Genomic DNA, 25,085 nt, shown 5'->3' on the forward strand with positions numbered 1-25,085 from the left:
AAGAGAAAATGGCTCGAGGAAAAGGGGCGAGAAGTCCTCCTCGCCGGCTGAACCCTTTCCACCTATACCGCCAATGTCCTCTGCGTCATGGTTACGGGCAAAGTGAGCGTTGCATGCATTTCTTACAGGTAAATTGGGAGATTTGAGAAGGTATGGCCCTATGCAGGCAATATGTTGTAAACTGTCATGGTGGAGGTATCCTCGTGTACATGCAGGAGGAGGATGATAAAAAACAACTGAGGGATGGGGGAGTCACAGGGACCTTTTTAAGTTACATTAAGTTAAATTAGCCTCAGTCTCAATGAATGCAAACCATATTATGTATGTTATATATCTTTCTCTGCTATATGAGCGCGGTACTGCTTTAGTAAGGAACCTGAAACTCGTGCCATCTTCATTTACTCTTAATCAGTAACATATTGATATCTACATGACTGAAACAAGCACACAAGTGTTCCCTTTATTACAACACCACAAGTATTCAAATAGCCATTGTGTTTGCAGAGATATACTCTTCAGTATGGGAATGCAACCTTCTGGTGCACATTATAGCTGCCGGAAACTTCGCTACAAAAGATCATTTTGCTCACTTTAATGGAAATTCGACAAAGAGAGAGCAGTGCATAGGGGTGTACTTCATCATCCTGGGCTGCGCGCTGCTCATTACGGGTGAGACAGGCTTCAACTCTATTGAAAAAGGAAATTATTCTCCGGGCCAATCCAGGGAGAGAAAAAGTACTATGATTCTTTTTGGGGTTGTATAATACAAACATTTTTAAAAGTAGGAGCATATTACAGTTTTAGATATCATGGGCCATGAGCACTACAGACACAGGTGTGAGTCACATGTTGCCTCTCTGACCACAAAGCTTTATCAGGTTTACGCTCCAATTTCTACAACTGCAGCGTCCCAGTTTCTCCCCTTCTCTGTTCGACGTTTTCAAAAAGGTTCTTTTCAGCAGAATTTGCAAAGAAACATTTGGACAAAGAAAACGGGAAAGCGTTTGTCAGCCACGAGTCCATTAGTCCAGACCCGTTGAGTGCAAAAATCATTCTGTACGTGATGGCAAAACAAACAAAAAAGAAGCTCATTAGTGATAATAAACATGTCCGTTGCTTCCGAGGAGAGAGGCGTTTGGTTGAGCAGTGGGCGGTTCGATTGTGCACCACCTCTCGCAGGTTGCATGTGGCCGCATCTCGGCTTCGTTCGAAACACAGCCCCGATCGATAGGTTGGTGGTGACACGGAAAGCTATGGCGGGGAAACTGAGCGCTTTAACGAGAGCAGCGGCCGCTGTACTCACGTTGGAAAGAAGGGAGAAAATCATAATCAGCTTTTATGTGACGTAGTTATTTTTCTGATGGCACAATCTGAGAGGGCGAATCGACTCTTTTGGTTGAACCGCTCATAACTCGTGTCTCCGCTAGAGCCACAACCTGGGACTTATTTAGAGGACTGTATATTGACACGGCACACAGGCTGGAGGGCCCCTGTAACCTCTCTGCATTTACTCCGAGATAAACACTTCCTCACACCTTTTGCAAGGAAAGAAAGAAAAAGAAACGGAGAATTGCCCCAGGCTCCATGCAATCGCCACAACAGCATTTCCACTCTTTAGGAATGATAAGTGCAATGATGTCGCTGACAGTGTAGGTACAAGCAGACAATGGACCAGCATAATGACAAAGGCACTCATGCATCCAGTAAACATTCGTGAAAGCCTGATAGTAAAAAAAGTTTTTTAAGAAGAAGATTTCTTTGGATTGGTCGTCATTAGAGCTTCTGGGGTCTGGTTTGCGACTTAATGGCCATTTTAGGAGCTACCACAGTTTTCTTGTCACGTGTTGTCCATGTGTGAATGAGAAACACGCAGTTTAAGACCCTTCGGAGGTACTACGATATTTAGTTGACACGTGGGATTTACAGTTGCGATCTGGTAAAATAAAAGAAGCCAGTGGAAGTGTCACGGATAGCGAGGAACAGGACAGGACTCCAGGGAAATAACAAAAACTCCTTTTACTGAGGCAAAAGGTTCCATACAAAAACTCAGGTCAGCGATAGGTACTAAGAGAGGCCGGTACAACGACATGGCACAAAGAGAACAAGGAAGACAGAACTGAAGACAACAATCCAACAGGTGACAAGGGAAAGACAGGCCCAATATATAGGGGGGGGGAAACAGGTGTACGGCATTAGACACTAACGAGACGAGAGTGGCTGAGGGCAGGTGCAGGGAATGAAGCAATCAGAGGAACAGGAGTGGCTGAGGGCAGGTGAAGGGAATTAAACAATCAAGGAGACAGAGGAGACACAGAACAGGGGGTTACAGGAAGTGTCCCGAGACCAGTTTTGAATGTCTGAATGTGATAGATAGATAGATAGATATATACTTTATCCCTTGCCAGCTGCCGCCGAGGCCATCCACCACCACGTGGGCGACACCGGCTCCGGCTACAAAGCAGCGGAAGATGAAACGCAAAACATCTCGGCTAAATCCTCCCAAACGATTTAAGACACGCGCCGTCCGGTCGCTGTGAATATAGAAAAAACAGGATAATTTAGGACTCTTTGATGTGCGTGCATTTTTATGTTTTGATCGCTGTGTATTTATTAATTTGTATGTGTGTGTTTGTGTGTTATTTGCATAACTCAAAAAGTATTAAACCGAATCGCATGCAATTTGGTGGGATGATTGGTTATTATCCGGGGACCATTTGATTAGACTTTGGGATCGATCGGGTCAAAGGTCAAGGTCATGGAAAGGTACCAAAAAAGTGGCTGCGGCGAAGGTATGCGCTCTACCGAGTGCCCGTTCTAGTTCTCTCTGCATTCGAGAAAACGCTAGATGTATTACGTCATCTTACATTCAAACAGATCATTAAAAAACAGCATGTTTTCTCATGGGCGAATTTCTCTCTCTCCAGAAGCCTCTTCTAATTTACACTTTAACCATGTGGGGCGGACACATATTGCGCTAGAGCGTTCCCGCATCAGCCGTATAATCTCTCCTCTTTAAACTAGACAGACGCTGCGTGCCGCTTCCGATACATGGTGCTCAAGCTGTGAGATATGAACTGCGCTCCTTGCATATTGATTACGAATTAATTTCCAGCTTGGCAAGACTTTGAAAGAAGATGGATATCACAGCGCTGTCCTAACTCCTTGGTTATGAAGTGACCTGTGGGCAGCACACGGACGAAACGTGAGTTAAATTAATTTAATCTGATTATAGAACAAGGGCAAGAGACTGACTGCCACTCTTGTGTGACTGGGGTTTTCACCCTTGTTCAAAGCAGAGGTGAGAGCCGAGTGTCTCGCAAATGTGCATTCCCTCCACTGGCCAGCAGGGGGACGACTCCTCTGGTTGCAGGAAGAGGTACTACTGTATAGAAGTCTATGAGGAAATGACTCAACTTCTCTTTTGATTTGTTCCCCTTAGTAAACATTGTTAACATGAGTTTATGGTCTCAATCGCTAGTTACAAGTCTTCTTCCACACAGCATGATGTTCATTTAGTCGATGATTGGTCCCGTTTGAAGACAAACGGACCATAAAGCTGGTATGCTTTCGGGCGGCTCACTGTGATTGACGGGTCATTGCCGCGACCAGAGCCGTGTACCAGCCGTCGGATATATGGATGTATTTTTGACGGCCCGACGATTGGACCACACGGTGCGAGCACAGAAATCCTGAGCGTTGGCTTGACTTCGTACCGTGTGCGCCCAGCTTCACGTGAAACATAAATCCTTGCCCGTCAGGTAAGAAGGATTATGGGTTCCATTTCACACGGCGGAGGCTGAATATTTGAGTGTTTTGACCGTCATTGTGGAACCAAGTTGGACGGAAAAGATGAGATGTCATCAGGATCTGTCACGCTCAGCTCGGCAGACGCCTGTGACTGATTGTTGGGTCTGACCCATTGGACAGACACTGAGCGAGTGGCCCCTCCCCCTCTCCCCAGCCTCCTGTGACAAGCTAGATCTTTCAGAAAGTCTAAGCTAAAGATGCTGACAGAAACTGCCCTGCAAAAATCCATCTTTCTGACAGAATCATTTCCAAAAGCCCAAAGCTCCAACTGGGCTCCTGGATGCACGTCAGAGTTGTGCCCGCCTCGGCGTGAGAGAGTGTCGCCGTGTGTTTGTGTGTACCGAGGAAGAGCGGATAAAAATGAGTCTTTCGATACAGAACAAGAACTGTGTGTGTCTGTTTCTTTCTACTTGTACATGTTTGTTCCTTATTAGTCATGCACCCATCACAGGTCTCACCAAGTGTGTGTGTGTGTGTGTGTGTGTGTGTGCTGACAACAACCTATGGTAGGGGTTCAAATCAAAGGATGATGCTCCTGTGGCATTTGGACTGACTGAACAGGAAATTTATGGTCCCAATACTGTGCGGTGGAACAGAGGAATGTCACCCAAGATCTCTCTTTCTCTCTCTCACACACACACACACATCTGTCGCTGAGGGACTATTGATGACATTCACTCTGATCTGCATAAATCATTTATTCTGATCTGAACTTTAAATCAGAAGGTCTCCGACTTTTGAAGCCTGATATTCTGTCTGTAGTATTCCATGTTTCAATTCTATCATGCCTTGTGTTCTTAATTTTAGCCAAAGGGGTTTAAAGAGAGCAATATTGACCGAATTAAGGCCATAGGAGTTATTTTAATAAAACACTTTTACGCTTTATGGTTTGAGGTATTAAAACTGAAATTGTCAATACTGTGATGGCGACAGTAACTTTTACGCTCATCGTCCATGCATTATTAAAATACATCATCAAAATGGCCTTCATTGCAGCCTCTGCTAAATTTCCTTTTCTCAAAATGAAAATATTAAAAAGAAATGAACGGAGAGAACAAACATCTCTGTTCTGAAGTCTTTGTGCAGTCCAGCAAAAGTTATCATCAACAATATCCACAATACAATATAACATCCACGATATCTTTTCTTCCTGCAAAATGTCAGCGCTCGCATTGACAGAGACCGAGGATTCTCATTTCCTGAGTCGCCACGGTGCATTTTATCAAGTCCGGGTTCAAATTGGTCGAAACCGGCTCGACGCAGCCAACCAGGACTGAAGTCGTTAGACGGAGACTTCAGCGAGAGAAGGAGGGAATGTGACGTGCAAACTCAACGTTACCTGTAAATGGGATCCTGCATCACCATCATCTTGCTCTCGTCCCACGTCCACTCCTTCTTCTGTGGAAACAGAAGCAGAGCTGGAGGACCTGCTGCACATATCAGATCAACTCCGTCCCCGGGACATTCGTGTGCATTCTCCCCCTCTTGTCGGTCCATTCATTTAAAGCTACGCTCCAGTTGAATGTCACAATCCAAATGTCAACACATGAGCACACAGTAATTATTCATATTGATTTCTATCCCCGCAGAGCTATTGTTGACTGGATCAGTCAATCACAACCTCATCCGATGGGCTCAACAGATTGCCGACAGGTGCACTTGACATTTCAGCTTCCTGACAAAAGGGAGCCAAAGGAGACGAGGAAGCGGGCGGGGGGCAAGACCTCCTTCCATCGAGCGCCCTTTCTGTCCGCCCGCCAGTTAATTTGACATTGAGCCATCGATGGTGGTGATAATAACAACGTCATAAGCCAATACAACTCAGACGGGGGGGACTGCTGTTCAAATCCTTTCCTTCACTTCTTCACTGCCTTGGTTCCTTTGGTTTCAGGGTGTTGCACCCGATCTGGAATTGAACTGTGGAAAATCGACTTGGACAACATGAGTTCTTCTATTATATAAAAAGAAAAAAAAGAGAATCACAGAGCAGATCTAATCTGACCGATAATAGAGACGAAAGGTCAGAGGAAACGCTGCTTCCTTAACTTCCTCCACCATAAATTCCATTCCAATGACTAAGAGAAAAATGCAGTCATATTAATATTCCACAAATTTACCAGAATGCATGTCCCATCCTAGACTGTTAAATATATTTAATACCGTCGGGGAAATGATGCGCCGGAATTAGTTTTTTTTGCCTAAACCTAACCGAGTTTCTTCAATTTATTGTGAAAAGACGATATGTGTGTTACGAGTAAATCGACACGTGTTTCAGGCTTTCAGAAGGAAACAGAAAACTGGAAAAATGAGTCGACACATATTTCTATTGGTGTAATGAATAGCTGCTCCTTAGTGGACCATTCAGTCAACTCTAAAGCTCCCGTCTAATGAGACAGTAATGTGTGTGTGATGTACAGGCGGTCAATACATCCTCCTTTGTTACTTAAAGGCAACAGACACATCCTTAACATACACACTTCCTTGTCTGTGTGGGAAAGCCATAACCTTTTAACAGATGCCCCCCCCCTCTCTTCAAGCTAGAGCACTAACATTTCCATTATTTAGATCATGAATTCTAATCGACGCTTATTTGTTCGATAAATTTCAATTCATTACATTTAACAGTTTTTTTAGGCAACCGGTGGCAACATTGTAGCTAATGTAGCAGCTTTGTACTGAATTTAGATTTATTAATATCTCATCATAAATCATCTGAAGGTCTCACTCAATGCAAACAAGTCCTCTGTCAAAGAGGCCGAAAGGAAATGTGATTTCTAATGGTATTCGTAAAAATGATTTAACAGTTATCAATCAACAGCCATTAGAGTCCAGGGTAACAACATGCGGGCCGGTAAAAACTACTGAGCACGTCCGCTGTATTCAAAGTCAAATACCTGGAGCCTTGGAACACGGAACGGTTCAAAATCTGGATTAATGACTGGAGATTATAAACCGGGGCGCGTGCCTGCTGAGGAGGATGGACGGCCCTTTGGGTTCCATCCGCCTGGAAGACTCTCTGGGATTCTCGGCAGGTGCCGTCCCCTCGGGTCTCTGTGGACCACGGCTGAAACACAGAGCCGCGCTCCCACCATCGTGTCCTTCATGTTTTCTCCTTGGCTCGTCCCTTCGCTCTTTAGCCTCCATCCCTCTTTTCCCTTCGACATCTTCCCCCCACATATTTACTTCTCCTCTCTTAGTCGTTGTCCTCCCTCACAATGTCTCCACTCCAGAGATCGATCACCACCCACACCTGGAATGTTTCTGTGATTATTAGCGCTTAAACCCCCACAGTGTGTGATTGAAACGCAATGAGCCAAACAGTTGAGTAATAACTGTAGGGAAAAGAAAGAAAGAAAGAGAGTTGCAAGTTGTCCGACGATAGACAGAAGCTTCAGGGAAAGAAGAGATTTCCAGCACACTGGGAGCAGGAATTGAAAGGCCGCTCACTAATTCATCCTTTCCAGCTCTCCGGGCTTCTCGACATCGGCCTCATGTCTGCAGCTAATGAGGCAAAGCACACAAAGTAGAATCCATACAGCGCTCGCAACAGAGTTACTCCGGATGATGTCTGTGGATCCGTGTGCAGAGCTTTCAGTGGGTTTTTTGTCCTCTATGGGGAAAAACCGAAATGGAGCCAGAGGCAGCGAGCCACCTGGAGCCGTGATGGGCTCGTCACTGAAGACAGTCAATGCAGTTAAGCGTGCACAGATATCCTGAATATTCTGATTAATGTAATGCATAACCCAGCCGGTACAGCTTAATACGTTTATTTGCTCCTGGAGAGAATCCCCAAAGAAACTCTCGATGCCGATTGAAGCCGAGTAGACCAGACATTGGAGCCCGTACTGAAAGCTCGTTGGCTTTAAAGCGTTCACACGTTCCTTCTTCTTGGCAGCGTACCCTTCCATGACGCCACCCAAAAAATATTATATTGAATATAAGACAGAAAAGAGAGTACAAAAAGAAAAGAAAACGGCGACTCACTTTTTTCTTTTTCCTCAAGCCGACTCTCACGCCTTCGACAGACACCACGATGTTGACTTTTTTCTTCTTGATGTTTTTCACCTTGAATTCATACTGCAGAGGGGGGGGAAGAGAGAGAGAGAAAAGAAATGTTTTCATATTTGATGGAGAATGACATCCCCTTACAGCCCCTCACATATTTGAAGAGGGTTCAGTCCGTCTGGAGGCAGAAAAAAAACCAATATGATATGTAGCTGGAGGACAGTATTAGACAATGTCTTGACTTTGTTAAAGCCACAACATCCTCTGTGATAATCAGATGACCGGGGATGACCTTTAATATCACTTGTGGTGGACAAAAATGCTTTTTTTCTGGCCATTTTTCGGTCATGTAGCACCATGTTAACATTGGGGGAGCTGGAGAAGAAAACTGCATACAATTAAATCATAGTTCGCCATTATCTCAAATATATAGTACAGGTTTTAGCAAGTTGGCGGTGGCCTATCTATACATTTTGCTGGAAAATGTCTTGGAACATGAAATGTCTCTGGATCCTTCTCATATTCATTTGTGGGTTCTTGTCAGCCCATGAAGGCCAAAGGGTTCCCCAACCGTTTACCCCACCGACCGACAGCATGTCAAGCTATGACCGGCCAGGCAAGACATTTTAGACTATCAGCTTTCTGCACAAAGTGCAGAGGGTCATTCGGTCGGGAAGAACATTTAAAGTTTGCTGGAAAAACAGAATGACCACAACAAAAAAACTTGAACGAGGCGCTTATTAACCAGTAAGTGTGTGAATTGTGGAGCTCTTCCTCTAGCGGCACTCCAATTGTGTTAAGACACGATTAAAACCCTCACTGAGTGAGTTGAACTCCTCTTCCACACTTTGTGAAGAAAAGAATCCGAATAATACAGCTGGTGTTCCCATCCACTCCGATGCAACGTGCAACACTAATGATAAATAGACAACAGCCAAGTGAAGAATTTTTGAATAATCGGGAACGTTGATCCCTCCGCCCCCCGATATGCTCCACGATTCACCTCGTTTTCTCTGATTTTATTCTGGTCTGCCTCTTGATCACTCGAGGGAAATCTGCTCGGTGCAAAGCTTGAAGGGAGGAATCCAGACTGGAGACGGCAACAACAGGGAGACAGTTCTCCAATCACACAAGCGTACTTGCTTCATTCCTCACGGTCGGGCCAACAGACACACACACACACACAAATAGTTGACTGATGCCGCCACAGGTTTAATGAAGTTCTCATAAGTGACCTTGCGCTCACTGGGATCTGCCATAATACAGAGATTCTGGCAGCTCTGGGCGCACAAAATATGCAACGCCTCACAAAAGAAAAAGCGTTGAACGTGTCCATCACTCGTGTTTCCGTCGCCTTCTATGGATCCATAATATATCGTGATCCTGTGCCCCTCCCCGTCTGCGGATGGTCCTTTGCTGTGGTCCCTGTGAGGCCACTCTATACTTACTATACATGTCTTCTAGTTCTCCCCTTTAAAGACTTCACACACAGTTCACATGAAAGCAGTGAAGTGGGTATAACGGCAAGAGCCGTTCTTCAGTTGTGGAGTCGGTAAATAAGTAACAAAAAACACTGTTTCCTACATATTCCTTTGTGTGTACAGCGAGCTCCAAGATGCCCACCTTCAATTCTGTTATTCGCTGCGGTGACCTGAAATGAAAACCGAATATATCAAAATCTCTTTTGTGTATCAGATTTTTTAAATTTAAATATAAATATATATAAAAGACGCCCAGCCAGCTACACTACAGCCGGCTAAGCCAGATGTAGTGTAGCTCAGGTGAAACTTCAAAAACTAATTTACAGAAGATCATTCCGTCAGCACGTATTCAATATATAATCACAATAGTTCAGATGGTTTCGCATTTGACATCAACACTCGCGGTTTGTTTTGCCCTTGAATCCCATCAGGCTGCAGAGCGAGATAAGAAACTAGAACATGTTCCCGCCTGCTGGTTCACAAAGTGATTGTGAAGTCGCAGAATAATAAGTGTGTGTGTGTGTTGACTGATGAACAAAAAGTGTGATGTTGGCCAAGGGTCATCCGAGGGGTCCAGATTGTCCCCGTTCCTGTCCACTTTGTGAAATTATAAGACGAAGTGCTAAAACTACTTAACGATTATAAAACCATTCATCAATTTGCCCCCAAAAAATGAATTGCTTAATTTAAGAGAAAAACTATTTTCCTTCTGACACTTTTCTTCAGCAATACTGTATTTGCCTCAGATATTACTGTAACAAGTCCTGTTCATGTCCTGTTCATATCCCCCCCCCCAAGGGATGAACATACATAGTGTAACATTTGGCATTATTCTTTATTTAGCATCTGCTCTGCTGGTCCTGTCCCTCCATCTCCATTGCAGCTGATAAAGTGCAGAGATACAATCACCTTGATTCTCAACAGCTGAGGTCAATTAGGCCTCTTCCCAGCACCTGTTCCCTGAGCCACTCCCCCACACACCTCCACAGCTGAGCGTAATCACGCCCCAGCCACCATAATTACATTCCACACACCAGTTATGAGGATGATTGATTATGTGAATTAGACCTTCCTACATAGGGCGGCTTTAGCTCGTAAGGGGGTCGCCTGTGCCTCTGCAACCAGGGGGTGTTGTTCCCCGCGATCCCATTAGTTGCAAGTTAGTGAGTGTCGAAGTGGCCTTGAACCCCAGTTGCTTCCAGGCTTCACCAGCCCATTGCTCCTAGCTGCTCAGGAAATAACTAGATGGGTTTAAATGCAGACTAACTAATTTCCCTTGTTCTATTGTCTATACAGTCCATCCAAAGGAGGGAAACGCATCCAACGGAAACAAGACAATACGGCAGAAATAATAATGATTGGTTAGGTGTTGTTTTTTTCATTTTTGGATGCAAGTACAGTTTGTGTGCTGATGCCGAGGAGGATTTATGGTTCTCAAGTGGACTGTAATAATGATGATTAACGTTGCACCGCCGGCACCTTCAAGGGCATAATCTTCAAAGAGTTTAGTTTTTTCTCCTCGCCGGAAACGGGCGGCATGTTATTTCAACCACTGCACTCAACAACCTGTTGATGCCGTCAGCAAAGCGCACACGTACACGCACTCAAATCCATAAAGGCATTTTCATTCGGTAAGAGAGAAAACATCGAGCATAGTCGTTATTCTCGAGTCCTAAAGGCGCTTCAATGTTGACGTGAATGCGATTTACAGGCCATTTTATGGGGGTGCTTAAACGAGCTGTCATGTTGACTGTTGCTGCACGTGCGAGCCAGAGACGTTGCCGCGCCTGATGGATTGCGTAATTGACCTCAATGGAAGTGATTACAGGCGCAATTGAAGCCGTTTCAGGCAGGGGGGTTTTCACTGGCGAAGTGTACGCGGCGAAATCCGACAGAGCTGCACTCCGATGAGGATACGGGTCTGATACAGCCACGACATTCTCCACCTGCCCCCCATTAACAGCAGCAGAAGGGTTGTGAGTGTTTTTAAACGAGCACAGATAACGTATTGCGACCCGTATGTCACTAAGTTCCACTGCTTGTATTTAAGATCTGAAAAAGCAATAAGCAGCCTCTGATGCCATACATTTTTTCGACCCTGGACCGGACTCCTAATATTCCCCTAAATCATGATCTCAGATGACCTCAGTGCTCGGAGGCATCTGGAGCTGACGCACGGTACTACACTATTACCAAGGAATTACAAAGAGTTAAAAGAATGACAACAAAAACAAGGCGTACAAATAGTTAAGGAGACTTTAGTTTGAGTGAAAAGTCCACTTCTTTACATTTAAAAAAGGTGCTTAGGACCTGAGGCCACGTTGATGCAGCATGGCAATATAGAATTATACATTATATTTATAATGAGTTGTTAGAGGCAGCTCGACAGGTATTTTTTGGACTTTATACATTGGACAATAACTTACATTTGCATATGATTAAGAGCACAATAAACACCCAGGAAAGATGTCCCAGGTGTGACGACCCTCCCACGCTGGGACGTGTGACGACCCTCCCTGTGTTAAAACAGGTTAAACTGATCTTGTGTTAACGGGTATTTATTCCTGCGTTTTGCTGCTCTGTATAAAAAAAACGAAGTGAAATATGAATCTATACTGAAGTCTGGGAGTACGCTCATCCATCATGCAAATAAGCCAGTCTCACATGTGCAGCCACTACTTCCTGATAAACGGGTCGTTGTTTCCTAAAGGTCCTTTTTTCTTCTCCTTCAGTATAATCCATCATTATGACAACAAAGACGCCGACGCGACGACACAATGGCGTCTTCGGCCAGCGGTGGTATTTACACTCACACAAATATCAGCCGGAAGCCAGGCGAGCACAAAGAAAGCCCGCGTTTATGCTGATGCCCTCCCATTGAGGGAGGCTGGATGTATGGGGAGCTAAATAAAAGATCCAAATAAACACAAACACACACGGTGTGACTGTTCAATGATCTCAGCGGGGTAGCAGAGAGAGCGCTTGGTGAGGTAACGGGGCGCCCGGTCGAATGGTAGACTGAGGCTTTTTATGCATTTGGCTCATTGGCAAAGACCTCTATGAGACCATCATGGCGGTGTTGTTGTCCTGAGCTCTGCCAAGTCGACCAGGCCTTCTCTGCCTGCCCACACACACACACACACACACACACACACACACACATATTAGCACTAGGGATGTCAGTTTAGGTTCATTATTTTGCTTTTCACAGCTCGACACCCGGATTCATTCTTGAGGAAAACAAGACTAAATGAACGTCTCTCCTTACATCCACCGTCTCAATGAGCTTTGATGCCACATCTCCAAGCGCCGTTGCTGTCGCTTTGTGTTGTCAATGTCGCGCTTTTTAATGCATTTTCTGTCGGCTCTGCTGAAAGCTACTGCTCTGCAATGGCTTCATCGGGGCACAAACGACAGATCGATTGATTGGTCAACAATCGTTATCATTGGTTATTTGTTCTATGTAGTTTGATCGGTGGTTTTGACAAAGGCCGATCGAGAAAGCCGACCAAACGGCGCATCGACGAAGCAGGGCTCCAGACTGCGACCAAATGGTCGCATTTTGCGCCTAAAATTAGACGCAGTGCGAGTACATTTTTCATCAACTCGCGCATGCGCGACCAGTAAATTAGCACGGTTATAGGCTTATGTGTGAAAAGAGGCGCATCGCAACGGAGACGATGCGCCCGGCGAGGGCCGCAGAGTGAGAGGTCCACGAGGGGATCCTCACCACCGAGCGGCGTCCCCGTCCCCCGAGTTGAATCTCTGGGTCGACTCAGCCGACTCTCACATGTCTGAGCCTCTATAGACTGATGCTCACGGTAAACGCATTCGATCGGGAGCAAAGAGGGTTTTGATCAAGTTAGCGGAAGGATTTAAGTGACAGCATCCGGTTTTGCAAAGTTAGCGGAAAGAACCACGTGAAACAACATCCGTTTTTCAAAATAAGATGTCGACAAATCATACACGAACATATACAAGTAAACAATGAACTGATTTTGTATCTTTAGAGATCGTTTCTGAGATTTAGCTTAAATTATGCTAACATTAAAACATTTTTACTGGACCAAGGAAGAGTTTATAAAAATTAGTCAGTCTTTTGTATGTTAAAAAAAGTCCTGTATATAGATTTCCCCAAGAGTTCCAGGAAATGAATAATGCAGATGTGTTCCATACATATCTGAAATCCCCTACAATAGCAATCAAACAATTTTAATGTGTCAATTAGGACATTTTTCAAAGTAAAAGTCCTAAATGTTTAAAGAAATCCGTCATTTCTTTAATGTTTGAGTTTCTTTATATATGTATTTCCTCATAGTCCTCATAGCAATAATGCTACACAATAAATAGAATGCTTCAATCAACACCGTGATCGGTATTATCGGTGATCGGCAGATACTGATTTCAGTGATCGGTGATCGGCACCAAAAACCTGATCGGTGCATCTCTAGAAACCAACAAATGTTTTGATTGGCCACATCGATGTGCAACATGCACATGCTCAAGGTATGTTTTCTCTTAAAATATGTTTAAACTCAATACAGTAACTTCTGAAGAGTTCTCTGTTGTGAATGTTTTGCAGTTCATGAAGGCAAACAGGCATAAGATTGTATATTGTCAAATTATTTATCAGTAATACAGTAAAAATGATGGGAAAACTTTGCAAGTCGATTTATAGTGTGCGCCCCTAAATTTTCTGCTTGCGCCCCTAAAATGTTAAGTTAGGGGCCACTGTGCTCCTAGTAAAAAAAGTTAGTCTGGAGCCCTGCGAAGAATTCAAACTTTTTCAATGCTCTTAAACACACACACTGACCGAAATTGACCTAAATGGGTCACCGGTCAGAAACACTGTCGGTGGTGAACAGATCAACAGTTAACTGTTGACATCCATCTCCATGACGTGTCTCATCTAGGGAAGAGGAAAAAGGGAGCAAAAAAGAGCTGCAAAAGAATTCAAGACAAAGAGCAAGAAAGAGAGTTTGGGGGGGGGGGGGACAGAAGCAATTATTTTGTGATAATATGAAGTTTAATATACAGCTCGGATCATTAAGCTCATAAATACACAAACTGTAAGTTACGGTCCCTTAAATGTGCAAACTGTGGTGTTGGCTGAAGGATAACGCACGTGGTATGAACCTTCACGGAGCCACTGAAGGTACCGCTCATCCATGCATTCAAGGGAGAGCTGGAGTTCTGAAACGCCACCTTTCTCTCTGTTGAATCACCTTTGTGCATCAGGACGTGAGATTATGATTCCCGTGTGCAAGGAACAGTGCTTTACTGACGTGTCCATACAAGCGTGTCTGTGTTTACAAGGTCAGACTCGTATGACATCTTGTTCTCGCTATGAGTTTGTTGGATGCGTTCCCATGGTTGCGAAATAAATGGTTGCTTTTTCCTGAGAGTTGTCTTGTGGTGCGTGACAAAAGGTGGATTCCATGTGATACTGTTCTACAGCGCTGAGAAGTCTGAGGGTGACGGTCCAGGTCAACATTAGAATTGAAGGGAAACACCAGATAGGCATCTCCAGTCGGCCTTCTCTTCTGAGAAGAGGGCACAAAATGACCACGTGCCAGCCAAACACCGGTAAAAAAGATGCATCACTCACCAGCAGAACTACCAATGGCTATCTACTGAGTGGCTGCTAATACTTTAACATTCATTAGCCATTCGGCAGCTGGATAAAAATGGTAATCTTGCACACTGCCTGAGATCCATCAATCAATCAGCCCGACCATAACTCTCCCAGAAGGAGGGAGACGACTTCCCCCGGGGGGGGCACAGCCGGCGACCGAGCAAAAGGAAAAGGAAGAACCAGCGTTCAGAGGGCGAGCCTCCACAGCTACAAGATGAAAGGCTCCCTCTCTCCGTCGTTCTGCACCGCAGGAGGAAACAGGAGAACTGTCTTCTTTAGCTCGAGTTCAGTTTTATCCCGCTTATTTCAAGACATATTCTGTTTTCAAGCATCGTTTGCGCTCCTCGTTTGATGTCGGGTGTTTCCAACCTGTCCTCTGTGCCGTCAGTATGTGCGACTATATTGACTAAAAACAGCAGCATACATGCAGAGTCTGATATTCAACACAATGATAACAATGTAACTAGTATTTTATTTATGAGAGAGGCGGAGCACAGAGGAATGTTGTACAGTGGCATTGTTTTGAATAAAAGAAATCCTACAAAATTTGAAGTACCACACTCAGCTGCGGCTCTCCACTTATACTCTCATCGCATCACCAGGTAGCTGAATAGAGCAGGTTGTATCTCAAATGAAATAACTTTAAATATGACTTCAATATAAAAAGAAACAGAAAGAAAATCACTGAAGAAATAATTAGGGCTGCAAAAAAAAAGATTCGATAAAATTAGGTTATTAAAAGAGTTGGCAACGAATTTAATTATCGATTCGTTGTGTCGCAGGATTATTACGCCACTCAATAAGTCAGGAAGATGTCTGAGGATAAATAAAAGACCATCGGAGAGGCCTGTAACGTTTTCTGAAACACATGGTGGAGGCAGAGAAATCAGTACGACCTAATATGTATGTATGTATATATATATATATATGTGTGTATATATATATACGTGTATATATTTATATATGTGTATATATATATATATATGTATTTATATATATATGTGTATATATATATATGTATATATATATAACTATATATATATATATATATAGTTATGAACCCAGACACGGTGGCGTTCGATGTTCCTACGTTTGTGGGACTTCCACAACGAGTATAAAGCAGAAATAGTCGCTCCTTCCTCGCCTCCTTTCACCGCCGCACACTCCCCTCTTACTTGCCAACCACAAAGCTTTCATCACTTCCTCTCTCCCACACACCACCCCCTTTTACTTCTTGTTTTACTTCAAGGCAACCGTCTTACTCTGATTACTTTACTGCCGGTCATTCTAGTCGATCTGTGTGTGCACGTTCATTCTCAATCTTCTCCCGCCGTTGCTGTTTCTTGTTGGGTTTTTTTACCTCCTCATTCCCACAGCTGTATCGATAGAGCTCTCCAACCTCATCATGTTCTTTATTCTCGATTGCACTCACTTGCTCCACACGCCGTCTCCTCCTCTCTTATATTTTCTTTCCACATCACACCCTGCCTCTCCTCCCCCTCTCATTTTCTCCAAAAACCGGCGGCTGATTCAATCTCGGGCAACGTAGTTCATGAAAAGGAATTTCATTTTCCAAAACAATATGTTTAGGAAGCTACGGGGTCCAGCATGATCATCATCTCAGCGACGCAGCACCGTGTTTGAACCAAAGTAAAAATTTCCAATTTAATATATTTTGGTGCGCAGCAATAAAATAACACACACACACACACACACACACACAAGCACTTACTTGAAAAAAGTACAAAATGATGTTATGGGTGTGCCAAGAAAAACTACACATCATAAAAGTCCTCATGAAAACCAATTTAAAATTGCATTGCATTCCCTTTTGAGGTGGCCTCCAAAGCACCAGAACAGCTGGTGGTGAGATTATTTTTGATAACTGCCATATCCGTACATAAAAGAAGTGCACGTCATCATCCTGATGTCCCAATTCGTTTGTGGGCTGCCAATTGTACGCCTGGAGTTGGACATTTTGGCTCGTTTTGTCACAGTGTTGAGCACATTGTTTACAGACCAGATTGGCCTCAATCAAACTTTTTTTTCGTGTATAGAAATATTGAAACTGACATGTCATTCTAAGGCATATAATCTTTAAGGCCAAGAACCTGTCATTTATTTGATCATAACAATACCCAATACCCCCCCCCCCACACACACACACCCATACACAAAGTCAGGTTTATAAAAAAATAGTTCTCCCAGTTTAAAAAGTTGGCCATCAGACTCTAAATCAACCTCATCCTTCAACTTTGAGATAGAACTGCGAGCCGGGCTCCATCGCCCAACCACAGCTCACGAATGCTTTTTGTGGCCGAATGGGAGGGAATGTCCATTCCTGGTGGAAGGCTTTCACAGAAGAGTGGAGGATGAAATATCGTCTCATTAATGTCCATTATTTTTGGAATTAAATGTTCTATTATTAGGGTGTCCGTAAACCATTAACCTTTGGTCACATCTTGAGCATCCAGTAGCATAGTTTGGGGGGGGGGGGGGGGGGGAGAACAATCACAAAAACAGATGGCTTCATTTGATTGCTTTGAGGATGTGATGCCAACAGTAGTTGGTTAAAGAGATCTCAACTTTCTTTTGGTCAGAATGGATTTCATTTGATGACGTTGAATGAAAGAGGAATCTCAGACGATGTTGAATCAAGCCCTTCCTTTCTATTGTGCTCTTCAAGCTGGGAACCATATATTTGTTTTAGAATAAACTATTTCTAGAACTGAAGTTATTCTCTACTCCGATCACAGCCGTCGTTACTGTTGAACAATGAACTTTTAAAACAATGAACTTCGATGACAGACGGGGGAGGACAAAAGCGACTTGAACATGCGAGTTAGTTAAAGACTGTCTCTTCAATATGCCGTGCAAAATGATACACGACTAGAAGACTGAGGTTGAAGCTAGATGTCAAAAATGTCAGAAGCAGCTTCCTCACCAGTTTATCATCCATGCGAAGACAAGGAAATATATCGTCCATCGCCGGTTGGCCAGTTGGAAAATGTGTACATATATTATATGTACCATGTACAAAATGCAGCTTGTTAAAATTGAAATAACCTGAAATAGCGGTGGCCTCAAAATGTCATATTAATACAACTTTGAAACTGGGTCTGTTTGCCTATTTCCATTCCAGTCAATATTTACATTAGAGGCAACTGTCAAGTGGAAGCCAAAGTTGCATTGCGACAAAAAACAACAGTACAAACAAAGTTGATTATGTGCCAGACATCATTTTGGGATTTTTTTTATCAATACCAGAGGATTCACATTGGAGGCTGAGGTGACACTTGAGTACCCACATCAGTACCAATGCAATCGGTTGAGTGAACACAGCAGGATGACAAGCCTGAAGGGACAGCAAATAGGTTATGGAAAACCCAGTGTGCCATCAAGAGGAAGAGAACATCGATTCTCTCTGCAATTAATGTGTTTGCTGGTGTTATATATGCCTGTAAATATGTCAAATCTGAAATCAGCATTGTTTCCTTATCTCTTTGTAGTTTTGTTTTTGTTTTGGTCATCTGTGGGGAAGTTCTGAAAAGTTATCAGAGAAAGCAAAGAAAACGTCTTACAGTTCTTTCACTTTATTGCCGCTGAGGCAACTTGTAATTTCAAAGGCCGACCTATGTAAACAAGACGGCACCGAGCCAAATGAGAGGGAAATATATACCCCGCAATTAGGTCCGACAGGCATGATTTAAACTGACCTTTTATCTAAACTAACCTTTTGTATAAAGATTCCCCGTCAGAGAACAGCTGGTGTGTGTGTGTGTATGGCTGCTTTTTTGTTGTATTCTTAACGGTATGGAAAGGAGGTTTGATTCCTCCACAATGCCGCTAATAAAAGGCCTTTTCTTCCAGCACTGGCACCATTTATTCCTCAAACACTGACGGACCCGGGGCACTGTCAGCAGTCTGAATAATATTAAGTTATGTTATTTATCCACGACAGGGATCAGAACTGGACTGCAAGAGAAAATCTGCATTTTCATTGTGTTTATTAAAAGCTAAATTGAAAAGAAAATATTTGTAAAATAAATTGTTACAGGTTTTGTAAAGCACACTTTACCATAGTTGTATTCATTTTTTAAATATCAAAAGGGTATTTGCGCTCAGAAGCAATGAAGAAGCCACCGTAGTTTGCACCTTATCTTACGGTTTGGACTCTGAGGTTAAGTTGAAGGAAACTGTGGGAAACTCGTGGGAAACGAGCTTTCAGAAGCTGGCCGAGTCCGTCTGGTCTTGGCTCTGTTGGTTCAGAACCGCATGGCATCCTGTGCCGAGGCTGCACATAGAGTGCCATGGAGTGGACCAGATCCCCCTGTTGCCGACATTCCTCCATATGACAGCACTGCCCCGCACACTGGAAACATAAACAAACAAAAAGCCAGCCAATAGCCGGGCCGCTTCCCATCTCCAGAACACCAGAGAACAAAAGCCCAAAGCAAACACTCACCAGCACTCGCTGGTCAAGGTTCCCAGTTTGCACTGCAGCTTTTATGTCCTCACCTCAGAATTGAAGACAAGGTGGCAAACCAAAGCAAACAAGTTGCAGGAGGAAGAAGAAGAAGAGGTATAAGAAGAAAAAGAGGAAGACGAGGTATTAGAAGAGGTATAAGACATAGAAGAAGAAGAGGTATAAGAAGAGGAAGAAGACATAGAAGAAGAAAAAAAGAAGAGGTATAAGAAGAAGAGGTATGAGAAGAAGAAGAAGAAGACATAGAAGAAAAAGAGGTATAAGAAGAAGAAGAGGTATGAGAAGAGGTATAAGAAGAGGAAGAAGAAGACATAGAAGAAAAAAAAGAAGAAGAAGAGGTATAAGAAGAAGAAGAGGTATAAGAAGAAGAAGACGAAGAAGCAGCTGGATAACAGCGTGGGCAGAGCAGTCTCCGCCCTTCAGGAGACACGGCCGAGGATTATCAGCTCTTACGGCTTTAATTGCCGGTTCTAATGATGTCGCCCGCAAATGTATCTGCGAGGCGGGAGAGGGGGACACCCTGTTTGTTCACATCACACACCTCGCTGTGAAGTATCGGTTCAAGAGGCGACCGCAGCTGCGTTCATTAGCACGGATCAAATTGAATAAATCGCTCACAATGGATCATGTCACACGTGTCCCGAACCTCCTCGACAATGTGATGAGCAAACGGGAGGATGTGTTTCACGAGAGCAATTGGCTGGATTAGGGGAACGTTTTTTGCTTTTCAGAAAGAGTCTGCTTTTGCTGGCAGAGGCTAAACACACACGACAATCTCAAGTATTACAACACGTGTATTACAAGGGGATTACACACAGTGGTGCCTGCCAACAGGAGAGGTCTGAGGAGCACCCAGAGGCAGATTAATTGCGGCTTAATGTGAAGATCATTCACTGTAATAGCCCACCAGGTAAATAAAGCTCTCAAACCGTTGATGGAACGTCAACACACTGACGATATAATCACAACCGTGTGTTCAGGAGACTCCGTGTCTCGAGGTGGCGGAGCACCGTGTCGGCATCGTGTGGAGCTGAATGATATTTATTTTTTCCCTTTTTACTGAAAGTGAGGACAAAGCACAAAAACCTCCGAGTTAATATTTTCCAGATCCAGCTTGGATTTGTCTGGATCCGCTGGGCACATTTTGGATTTAGGGATTTTCACACTTGCGGATTTGCTCAAGCCGCGACCGTCTGCGAGCCGGTGTCTACGAGTCATCACACACAAACTCACGGCTCCGGACTGGTTTGAATGCACTGGTGGCACTTTGGACCACAGCATCTGCTAAAGGATATCAAATGTAATTAAATGTTAAAGGTAATCAGAATCATTTGCTTCCTGCTTCCAAAGATACACGCATGTACGGTCAGAGCCGGGCCAGAAACACCTCAAACTGGGACTTTAGATAACCCGCGGTTATGGATGCCAAAATGCATCGCAACTGTACCACTGCAGATCAGAATACAACCACAACAACCAGAATCAGTCCGACTGTGCCGATTTGGATTATAAAACTCATGCTTCATACAACTGACGGATCCCAACAATATCTCATATCTTGTGCGAATCAATGTCTCCATTCCTTCCTCCAGATACACGGCGCAACAAAGAGAGTCGTACTCGTGTCGCTCTTCCGTTGCTACGGCGAGCTCGCCGAGGAGACGAGACAGGAAGGGAACATTGTTTGTCCTGGCTCAGACCTGTTGCTCGTCCTTGGTCCTTTGGAAGTGACGCTGGCTGTCATTCCGCTCCAGACTGGCAAGTCTGGAAATGCACAAATGGATCTTATCCAACACATTCCTCACGTCACTCGTGTCCTTCCAGCGCTGCAGGAATCCACCAGCCGTGCTGTCGCTGACTGGGTGGAGCCGGGTGCTTCGAGGGGGGGAGAGGTGTACTCCCCATTTGTACTTGAGATGTCTTTCAAGTTATTGTGAGGGGGGCATATCTGGTACTGTACCAGCTGTTTCCTCTGCATGGTTGCAGGCATTCGCTCGAGGCGGAGGACTTCCTCTGTTCTGCTATCTTATCTCACGGCGCTGCTGTCGTGAGGAGCAGCGCCAGCCTTCATCTTCACAGCGAGCGAGACCAGTGTGGTTCCCGGGGATAGTGGTGGGCTACACGGCCAGAGGCTCCATGTTTGACCAGCTTATCGACTGGACCGCTGATTTCCCTGCAGGCAGACGAGAGGAAAGTAAAGCTCCAGGGCAGCGATAAAAAAATGGAATAAAAACATTCCTCGGTTCCATGATCGTCGAATACGAAAACAAAGCGAGCGAGATTATTTGCTCAGGCTAATCGTCTGTTGACTTTTTTTTCAAAATGTCTCAGCGCTTGTTTGGTCTCAGCGACAGTCTGCAGGTGAAGATATTCAAGTCACATGGATAAGAGAGGAAAGAGAAAATCAAATCAGGAGCCAGCCAGGGTTCGGCATGTTGGCTTCACAATGGAACTTGATTTAATTTTCGGTCCATCGACCCATTCAGAAAACGAGGAATTGTTTCATCAAGTAGCAAATTCACAATGGGTTGAATACATTTGTGTGTGTGTACATGCAGAGTCACAAGCCCAGAGACAAGTCGTCTCACTGCTCTTAACGACCTTTCCAGCTGTTCTTCCCCCATCTCTCCAAAACAAACGGTGTGGTGGTGGGGGGGGGGATCATCTAATGCCAATTTCTATTTATTTCAACTCATTTCTGTGTATGCACTTCATTTACATTTCACCACAGCACCTGTTCAATATCCAGATCAGTTAAGCAGTCATGTCCTCATGTCCACACACACACACACACACACACACACTTTAGCCTCTTTCTTCTTCCACTGGTGGCCAAAATTGGATTTCCCGCTAAATGGATTTGGAGGAAACGGTGGGGGGGCGGACGACTGCCACAGAGAGTGAGTGAGAATGGAAAGGCCGGCGCTCAGCAGTGCGATTTCTTGAACAGTGTGGCGCCGATGGGGATGCTGGGTCGCTAATTGAAAGAAGAAGAAAAAAAAGAGTGAAAGCTGCGGTAAAACCCGGACACTTCATTTTAGATGCGAGATAGAGAATGTTGCGTAATGATCCTAAGTGATGATCCGTCCGTTCGAGCCCACGCCGGCTCCGGGTAAGGCCTTTCTCGACAGGAGCCGAACACAAAGCAAGAAAGTTTGAGACGAAGGGGGAAGATGCTGCGCTCAGCATAATTCCTCGGGTCAATCTCGAAAGCAGATTCTGATTTAATTTAGTCATGCTTTCTTCGGAAGGTTCCCCAATAACACCGGTTATCATTTTCCTCACAAGCAAACAACAAACATTCAATATTGGTGAGGGGGGGCACAGGCCCAGGAGAGAGACTTCAAAAAAGAACAATACATAAAGAAATAAAAAGGTACCTCCATTCTAGTATCCTGTCCCGGTAGAATTGCAAATTCTGACAGTTATACAATGGCTGTTGTGGGCGCTTTGAAGTGTGTGTGTGTGTGTGTGTGTGTGTGGTTAGCAGACCACGGGAGAACGCAGCCGAGGGACGCTTAGGCCGAGGATGACTGGCAGCTCGCTTTGCTCCCGATGTTTGTTGCACCAACAGGGAGGAGAAGCGGGGTTGAAAAGAAAGAGGCTCCGGGGCCCCTCGGCAGAGAGGAGCGGGGGAACGGAGTCTGAACGCGCTGCCCAGGCCGGCTCAACGCTCAGCATCACGGGACTTCAGAGCTGCCGGTCCACCGGCGTTGAGTATCAGAGCCCCCCCCCCCCCCCCCCCCGGTTGTTTCATTCTAAAACGGCAAGTGGCGGTAAGCGGCGCCCTCACAGAGCACAGTGGCTGCGGCCCCCTCGAAAGCGCGTGGGTTTCACCGGACCCCCTCCTGCAGCTGCTGGTTTTTCCGAGGGCCGTGAAAAATGATCAATACATCCACCGCTATGTTTTGAATGCATTCACGCCGCGTGATCCCCTCCTTCCCCGTCAGGTCACAGTATATTTAAGTGGCTTATTTTCCACCAGAACGTCAGATCTCGGCAGACGTGCATCCTCTTCTTGCACACGAGGACACCGACAGCGAGGACAAGCGGCCATCGCATGTTTCGAGACCCGCGGTGTCTCCTCGCGGCTCGTTGCACCCTCACGACTGCTAACGGTAGACATGTTTACACACTTAAAGATAAGCGTCTGTAAAAGCTTGTGGCATCATTTGAATTGCTCGTTTTTGTGCAAATAACCACGATAGCGGTTTCCTATGACGTCGGGTTGAAATATCTGACAATCAGGAGGACGATCAGAAGGCCCTCGTCTGTCAGGAACCAATAAGGGAATTATTAAAGACGTGGATCCATAATGGAATCCGTGTCGATAAAGTGTGATAAAGTTTGTGTCTGGTCCTCTGTCATTGTTGAGCTGAATCTGAGGGCCTAGTTGTGTGAGACTACATTTCCCTGAGTGCAGCAGCAGCAGGAGCAGCAATCAGTGTCGCTTATTAGGAGCACCTGTGGGGATGCTCTGACGCATTTGTAAAGACAAGCAGCAGAGAGAGGACGCTTCAGGTCACTCCACGGTTCAACCCAAAGACGGCAATGGGGAAATCATTTGTTTAATTTCATGGTGTTTAAAAATGCTGATTCTGTGTTTCAAGAATATTTCATTTTGAGTTTGGTCAAAATTAAAAGTATAAAATGTTTCATTAAAATGTTTAATTTAAAATGTAATTTATGTTCTGTCTTAAAGGTTACAAACTAATTCACTGGAAGACCAATCAACGAGTGAACATGAGCTGGACTTGACAGTCATGCCTCGCCACATTCTCCACATCCCCATTATTGTCTGAGTGCGGATTCTAGCGGGCCGGCATACGAGACTCCGCCTCCCGGCCCCCAGCCCACTGCCCCCCCTCTCCCTCGAACGCTCCGAGCCTCGCTCTCGTCTCCACACACGTTTTCCTCCACGCGTGCCCTCACGCCGTACTCCCGCTCAGACGGCGCTCTGGAGCTGACACCGCGGTACATTCCTTGCTTTGCCGTGCAAAGTTTCGTTCATTGGAGTTCCTTCCCGAAGTCTCGGCTCCTCCTGGAAGAACGGTATCAAAGCCGACAGCGTTGGGTCTCTCTGCGCTGGACAAACCAGACACTTTCAAGCTGAAATCCCCCCAGTGACGCGGGCGCATGCATTTCATATACGCAAAAGTATCTCAAAGGTTTGATTCTCAAGAAGAATACTGATCGCTTGTCAGCATCCTTCCACGGTAGTTGTTTCTTGTGATGTCGCTTTCGTGTCCTGAAGTGCTGCCAGACTCTTTTAAGACCGGCCTAAAAACCTTTTCATTCAAGGTGTTTTTGACTGTTAAATCACTGCCAGCTATTTCCTTGTCTATTAGTTAGTTTTTAACCATCTACTGGCCCTGTAGCACATTCTTTTTGAATGAAAAGTGCTTTACAAATAAAATGCATTAGTATTATTATTTATTATTTCCACGACCACAAATATTGCATACAAGCTTGCATGTTAAAAAGGATGAGCACCGTCAAGCTTTGCCAGAGGAATGTGATGGACCAGAGGCCAGAAGTCCTTTCAAAGCTCCATGAAACCACACGACCCTCAACTCTGGCTTCCATGGTCAATGCTTCTTAAACCACAGGGTTGAGCCCCAACAGGCACAAGAGACAGACACCTATGTCACCCACACCCACCCCCAAGCTT

The 25,085-nt window shown here is 44.8% G+C and overlaps 1 protein-coding gene across 1 annotated transcript in view; it reads right to left on the bottom strand.

The window, feature by feature from the left end:
• Window positions 1-25,085, bottom strand: part of LOC130194177 (carboxyl-terminal PDZ ligand of neuronal nitric oxide synthase protein-like) — a 124,997-nt gene that overhangs the window by 75,411 nt on the left and 24,501 nt on the right. Inside the window, exons 3-4 of the mRNA XM_056415070.1 lie at window positions 7,792-7,884; window positions 5,147-5,205 (exon numbers count right to left, since the gene is read on the bottom strand). Of these exons, the coding sequence (XP_056271045.1) occupies window positions 5,147-5,205; window positions 7,792-7,884 (152 nt within the window). The remainder of the gene's footprint in view (window positions 1-5,146; window positions 5,206-7,791; window positions 7,885-25,085) is intronic.

This window comes from Pseudoliparis swirei, chromosome 5 (genome assembly GCF_029220125.1).
Source record: "Pseudoliparis swirei isolate HS2019 ecotype Mariana Trench chromosome 5, NWPU_hadal_v1, whole genome shotgun sequence".
Lineage (NCBI taxonomy): Eukaryota > Metazoa > Chordata > Actinopteri > Perciformes > Liparidae > Pseudoliparis > Pseudoliparis swirei.